At 72.2% G+C, this 6,397-nt stretch overlaps 3 protein-coding genes across 3 annotated transcripts in view; 1 reads left to right on the top strand and 2 right to left on the bottom strand.

Moving 5' to 3' along the window:
- Positions 1-607: 607 nt before the first annotated feature.
- On the bottom strand, positions 608-1,079 carry AURANDRAFT_60643 (hypothetical protein; the record flags this gene model as incomplete). Its single annotated transcript, XM_009034075.1, has 2 exons — positions 608-721; positions 774-1,079. The coding sequence occupies 2 exons, from the start codon at positions 1,077-1,079 to the stop codon at positions 608-610; spliced, it is 420 nt and encodes a 139-aa protein (XP_009032323.1).
- Positions 1,080-3,632: 2,553 nt separating this feature from the next.
- On the top strand, positions 3,633-3,983 carry AURANDRAFT_16970 (hypothetical protein; the record flags this gene model as incomplete). The annotated part of the gene is made up of 1 exon (XM_009034436.1): positions 3,633-3,983. A coding segment is annotated over one exon (351 nt), but the record flags the coding sequence as incomplete, so codon positions are not given.
- A 1,809-nt stretch (positions 3,984-5,792) lies between these two features.
- LHC38 (hypothetical protein) overlaps positions 5,793-6,397 on the bottom strand; it is a gene marked incomplete at both ends in the record, with an annotated part of 972 nt that continues 367 nt past the window's right edge. The window contains one exon of the mRNA XM_009034074.1: positions 5,793-6,378. Coding sequence (XP_009032322.1) covers positions 5,793-6,378 — 586 coding nt within the window. The remainder of the gene's footprint in view (positions 6,379-6,397) is intronic.

The raw sequence follows: 6,397 nt of genomic DNA, 5'->3' as shown, positions 1-6,397 counted from the left end.
GGCGTCGGGCGCGTCGCTGCCCGCCGTCGCGGGCGCGGCGCCCGGCGGCGACTCGCGGGAAAACTCGCGGCCGAACTCGCGGGGCGGCCCGGGCCGGCGCGACGCCGACGGCACCTACCGCGACATGATCCGCAAGCTCTCCAAGATGCTCGACATGGAGCGCAAGCACATCGCCCAGGTCCAGTCCGCGCACGCGAAGTGGCGCGAGAACCGGACGCCGCTCGAGGTGTCGCTCCGCGACGCCGTCGCCGTCGAGGCCCACGGCGTCCAGCTCCGCGTCGCGCCGGGCGCGCGGGGGGCGCCGCGGCCCGCGGGCGCCGCGCACGCGCTCGCGGGCACGGACCGGGACCCGGCGCTCGACAGCGCGATCTTGGACCAGTTCGACCACGCGGACCGGGAGCGCGCCATCGAGCGCTGGCTCGCCATGGACGGCGTCCTCGACGCCCTCTACGCCGACGAGGAGGGCGCCGCGCTCATGAAGGCGGGCGCGCCCGCCGCGCCCGCGCAGCCGGGCAAGGCCGCGGCGCCGGGCGACGGCCGGCCGCCGACGACGGGCTCCTCGCGCCCGTCGTCATCCCCCGCCGGCGGGCTCTAGGGGATTTGGGTGTTAGACCTTCTTGCTCTTCTTCTTGACGAAGCCCATCTGCTTCATGCCCGCGGTGATGGCCTTGTCCCCCGCGGTCGACACGGTCGACTTCGCGCCGTCGACGGCGCCCGTGACCTACGTGCGATCGCGTCGGCATGTGCGTTTGTGTGTTCTGTGCTTCGCTCACCGTCTTCTGCGCGTCCTTCTTCGTGTCCTTGTACGCCTTCGTCGCGGCCTTCTTCTGCTGGTTCGCGGCGACCTGGGCCCGGCCCTTGACGCTCGCGAGGCCCTTGGCGCCGACGGACGTGTCCACCTGCGTCGGGTCCAGCGAGGCGTCGATGTAGCCGCCCGTGCGCGTGTTCTTGCTGCCGAACTTGCCCGGCTCCTGGGGCGCCGCCTCTTCTGGCTTGAAGTAGGAGATGCCCGTCGTGTTGGCGACCTGGGCGCCCGACGGGCACAGATTCGTGACGGACTTGGGCACGTAGGATGCCATGGCGGCGGAGCGGAGCGTCTCCTGGGACCAGACCGCAGAGCTGCCCGGGCGGTTAATTTTGTTGGACTAGTTATTGAAGGCGCTTTGTTGAACCATCATTGAGGCCATGTTTCGCCTGCCTTGGGATCAATCCGCCGCTCAGTCCGTCGCCTCGCCCGGCGCCGTTGGCCACGCGAACACAAAGCCAGCCGCGCGAACCCAGAAAAAGAGATTCGCCATGGATGAGCCCTGGGATCTCGACCCCGACGACGAAGAGGAGATGATGGCCGAGATGGCGGCGCAGCAGGAGGCGGCCGCCGAGGAGTTCGAGGCCGCCGAGGCCGCGGCGGCGACGAAGAAGCGGCCCCTGCAGGCCGCGGCGCCGCGCGGCGCCCCGCCGCCGCGCGGCCCGCCCAAGCCCGCGCCGAAGCCCGCGGGCCCGTCGCCGTCCTACGCGGGCCCGCCGCTGCCCAAGGCGCCGAACGTCTACGAGAGCACGAGCACGTGCTTCAAGTGCGGCCTCGTCGGCCACTGGGCGCGCGACTGCAAGGAGAACGCGGCGCCCGCGGCGCCCGCGGCGAAGAAGCCGCGGCCGGCGCCGCCGGTGGCGCACGACCTGCGCGACGAGGACTACGACGCGGAGCCGGCCGCGGCGCCGGGCGAGCCGCCGGCGCTGGACTGCGCCTGCGGCGCGGGGCAATGCGCCGTGCGCACGTCCCAAAGCGCGCGGAACCCGAACCGCAAGTTCTACAAGTGCGCCGGCTGCAACTTCTTCAAGTGGTGCGACGAGGCGGGCGGCGGAAACGCGCCGGCCGCGCCGCGCGCGCCGGCCGCGTCCGGCGGCGGCGGCGGCGAGTGCTACAAATGCGGCCAGACGGGCCACTGGTCCCGCGACTGCCCCAACGGCGCGACCGCGGCGCCCGCGCCCGCGCGCGGCGGCGGCGGCGGCGGCGGCGGCGGCGAGTGCTACAAGTGCGGCCAGACGGGCCACTGGGCGCGCGACTGCCCCGACGGCTACGCCAAGTCCGGCGGCGGGGCTCCGGCGGCTACGGCGGCGACTCCGGCTCCGGCGGCGCGGCCAAGACGGGGGGCAACGCGTGCTTCAAGTGCGGCCAGACGGGCCACTGGTCGCGCGACTGCCCCAACAACGGCGGCGGCGGCGGCGGCGGCTACCGCTCGCGCTACTGACGAGGGACTCGCGCGCAAAATAAGGGCCGCGCTCCTAGAGCTCCTTCTTCGCGATGATCGTCGCGGCCTCGGGCGCGGCCTTCTTGAGCGCCTGCCAGAGCTCCTTGCCGGACTTGGCGTTGCCCTTGTCGACCATGGTGTAGGCGTAGGGCTTGGCCGCGTCGGCGACCCAGAGCACCGCGGGGATGCCGCCGGCGAGGAGGTCGTCGAACTTCATCGCGAGCGCTGAACCCAAATTGTCGTCCATGTTGATGCGGCCGAGGCCGAAGCCCGCGTGGCCCTCGAGCTTCGTCTCGAGCGCGTGCCAGACCTTCTCGTAGGCCTTGCAGGACTCGCACATGCCGCTGTAGACCTCGACGAGCCAGGGCGTGCCCGTCGACGACGCGACGGTCTCGTAGGTGTCCTTCTTCAGGTCCACGACCGGCAGCGCCGTCGTCGAGAGCACGAGCGACGCGGCGACGAGGAGGCGCATCATTGCGGTCCGTGTGGCGCTGCCACCGCGCGTTGCCACAGCCGGTGGTGCCGCCGCTCTCTCTGGCAGACTCTGCGGCAGCCAGAGCGCCCGCCGCCGTCGCCGACCGCTTGATGCACCTGTCGCACCTCCTCGTCCTCGCCGCATCGTCGCAGGCCCTCTCGCTCCGCGCCAGAAAACCTGCGACGATGAGCGCGGCGCCCTACACGCTCTACGACATGCCCGTGAGCAACAACGGCGCGCGCGTGCGCATGATCCTCTACTACAAGGACGTGCCGGCGTCGGACGTGGCCATCGTGAGCCCCATGGAGCTCGGCGGCCTGCGCAGCGACGAGTTCCTCGCCGTGAACCCGCAGGGCAAGATGCCCGCGCTCGTCTGCCGCGACGAGGGCCTGTGCGTGCCCGAGTCGGACACGATCGCGCGGTTCCTCGGCGGCCGGTTCCCCGGCGGCGGCCACTTCGCGCCCGCCGCCGGGTCCGTGGAGGCGTTGTTAGCGGACCGCCTCGCGCGGCACCACGACACGTACCTCGCGCCCATCCAGGGCTGCCTCTACAAGGCGACGCCCGCGGGCCAGCCCTACGGCGCGTTCCCGTCGCGCGCGGCGGCGCAGGACGAGTTCTGCCGGCAGCTGCTGCTCGTCGAGGACTACGTGGGCGAGGCCGGGCCCTACCTCCTCGGCGGCGAGCCGTCGCACGGCGACTGCGCGCTCTATCCGACGCTGCTCTTCGCGGAGAAGATGTTGCCGCTCTTCGGCCGCGCCTTCGCGCTCGGCCCGAAAACCCAAAAATGGTTCGACTTCATGTCGACGGAGGACGCCGTCGGCGCCAGGGTGCGGGGCGAGGTGCGCGGCGCCCTCGACGGCTGGGACGCCAAGGGCCGGTGGGCCTCCATCTTCGGCGCGGGACTCCGCGACGACGCGGACGCCACGATCTTCGACAAGATTTTAGCCGGCGACATCCCCTCGGACAAGGTCTACGAGGACGACCTCTGCTACGCCTTCCGCGACATCAACCCCGTCGCGCCGACGCACGTGCTGCTCATCCCCAAGGTCCGCTCGGGCCTCACGCAGCTCCGCCACGCGTCCCCGGACCAGGCCGCGCTGCTGGGCCACCTCATGTCCAAGGTCGGCGCCGTCGCCGCAGCCGCGGGGCTCGGCGACGCGGGCTACCGCCTGGTCGTCAACGACGGCGCGGACGCGTGCCAGACCGTCTTCCACCTCCACCTCCACATCATCGGCGGCCGCGAGCTCGCCTGGCCGCCGGGCTAGGGAAGCACATAACAGACCCCGCCGGCGGGATATGTTATTTTTGAAGACTGAGCCGGTTGCGGGCGCGCGGGGCCTCGCCGCAGGCCTCGCCGCGCACCCCCGGCGGCAAAATTCGAGGTAAAACCAGTCGAGTCCGAGCACCCAGCCTTCAAACCTGCGCCGCTCTCCACGGCCGCGGCAGGCGCACCCGCCGCCTCCACGACCCGCTCGCCACCGCTCCGCGCCGCGCCGAGAGCCGCAGTCGTCAAACAGTAAAAAAAAAACGCCGCCATGCCCTTTGGCAAGAGCACGCTCGCCGCGCCCGCGGCGCTCACGGCCGAGGCCGTCGCGGCCGCGCGCTTCGCGAACCTGGAGCACGTGTCCTACCCGTCGCTGGCGCGGGCCTGCCCCGGCGAGGCCGGGACGGCCGTCGCCGCCGCCGTGAACTCGCTGAAGCGCGGCCGCGGCGACGACGACGTGGCCGAGACCGTCGTCGTCTGCGGATCGAAGCGGCGGAAGAGCGCGCGCTTCGCCGGCGTGCCCGGGCGCGTCGTCGCCGTCTGCGCGTCGGGCGACGCGGCGGGCGCCGCCGGGGAGCTGGACGCCGTCTCCTTCCGGTCGACGTACGCCGTCGCGCCCGCGAAGGCCGCCGCGCTCGGCGCTTTGTGGGACTGGGACCGCGCCGAGGGCGCGCGGCTCATGGCCGACGACGGCGCCGCGGGCGACGCCTTCCGGAGCTCGGCGCACGCGGCCGTGCGCCTCGAGGGCCTGACCGTGGGCCCCGCGAAGGACTGGGCCGACCCGACGGGCGAGAAAGCCGCGCGCGCCCAGGCGGCCAAGGTCGCCAAGGACGAGCAGGCCAAGGCCCACGGCGGCGCGCTGCCGAGCGGCCTCTTCGGCGGCGGGTCCAAGTCCGGCGCGCCGAAGAAGAAGGCGTCGTCCAAGGCGTCGAAGAAGAAGGGCCCCGCGCCGAACATGGGCACGTTCTTCTCCGGCGGCGGCGCCAAGGCCAAGTCCCCCGACAAGGCGCCGGAGCCGAAGAAGAAGCGCCGCGTCATCGAGATGGACGACGAGGACGACGACGACGACGAGGTCGCGGGGCCGCCGGACGAGCCGGAGCCCGCGCCGGAGTCCGCGGAGCCCGCGCCCGTCGCCGAGCCCGAGGCCGCCGCGGAGCCCGAGGTCGAGGAGAAGAAGCCGGGCAAGAAGCTCGTGGAGAAGACCTTCGTCGACGAGCACGGCTACTTCGTCACGACGAACGTCTGGGAGGACGTCGACGACGAACCGGACGCGCCGAAGTCGTCGCTGACGATGACGTCGGGGCCCAAGCCCAAGAAGGCCGCGCCCGCCGCGCCCAAGCCCCCGGGCCTGCCCAAGCCCAAGGCCAAGGCCGCGAAGCCGCTCAAGAAGGGCCAGACGTCCCTCATGGGCTTCTTCGGCAAGAAGAAGTAGGGCCGCGCGTCGTAAGGCCCCTAGAAGCGAGACTCGGGTCAGGCCGCGTCGCGGCGTCGCGCGCGGGCGTCGCGCCGGCGCGCGCGCCCGCTTCGAGTTAAATTCGAGTCAAATTCAAGCGCGCCGCGCCGCAGCCATGTACTTACTACGAAGTATTCAATAGCGCCTGCGCACGGCGAACACTCTAGGCGAACACCGAGCGCCCGCACACCCCGCGCGCCGCCGCGCCCCCCCGCCGGCTAGCCTGCGCACCTTAGAACTCGGCGGCTCCGTGCAGCATCGGGGGGTCGTTTTTTTCGAAGAGGAGGAACACGCGGCTCGCGCCGCGGCCGGCCGGGGCCGGGCCGCGGCGTCCGCCGCGGGGCGGCCGGTCATCTAGGAGAAGATGGAGAAGTCGCCGGAGAAGGGGATCATCACGTTGCCGTCGTAGGCGGGGATGAGGCCCTGGAGCGCGGGGACGGAGCCCGGCGCGCCGGCCTCGGAGAGGATGGAGAAGATGCCGAGCATCGCGAGGCGGCCGTTGTTGATCTCGGCGAGGCGGCCGCGGGCCTTCTTCTCCGGGGAGTCCTGCTCGAAGAACCCGAAGGGGTCGAAGAGGTTGAAGACGAGCTCGGGGCGCTTGCCCTTGATCGGGGGGTAGTAGCCGGGGAGGCCGCCGTTCGTGTAGTGGGGGTCGAGGATCTCGCCGTAGGACTCGAGCATGCCGACGAGGACGATGATCTGGAGCTTGCCGTAGAGGGGGATGGCGTCCCACTGCTCCGGGGGCGTGAGGCCGGGCTCGTAGCCGCGGTACGGGAGGATCTTGTGCGGGCCGGACACGAGCTCCGTCGAGCCCGCGAGGTAGCCGAGGAAGGCGGCCATGGCGACGCGGCCGTGCTTGATCTCGGCGTGGCGGAGGTAGCCGATGGTGCCCTCGTTGCCGAGGCCCCAGAAGTTCGTGTCCAAAGCGCCGAGCGGGTCCCTGCGCGAATCGGGGCCGG

This window comes from Aureococcus anophagefferens (genome assembly GCF_000186865.1).
Source record: "Aureococcus anophagefferens unplaced genomic scaffold AURANscaffold_1, whole genome shotgun sequence".
NCBI classification, from domain to species: Eukaryota; class Pelagophyceae; order Pelagomonadales; family Pelagomonadaceae; genus Aureococcus; species Aureococcus anophagefferens.
The sequence above is the reverse complement of the archived record's forward strand: the minus strand, read 5'-3'. Positions and strand labels throughout refer to the sequence as shown.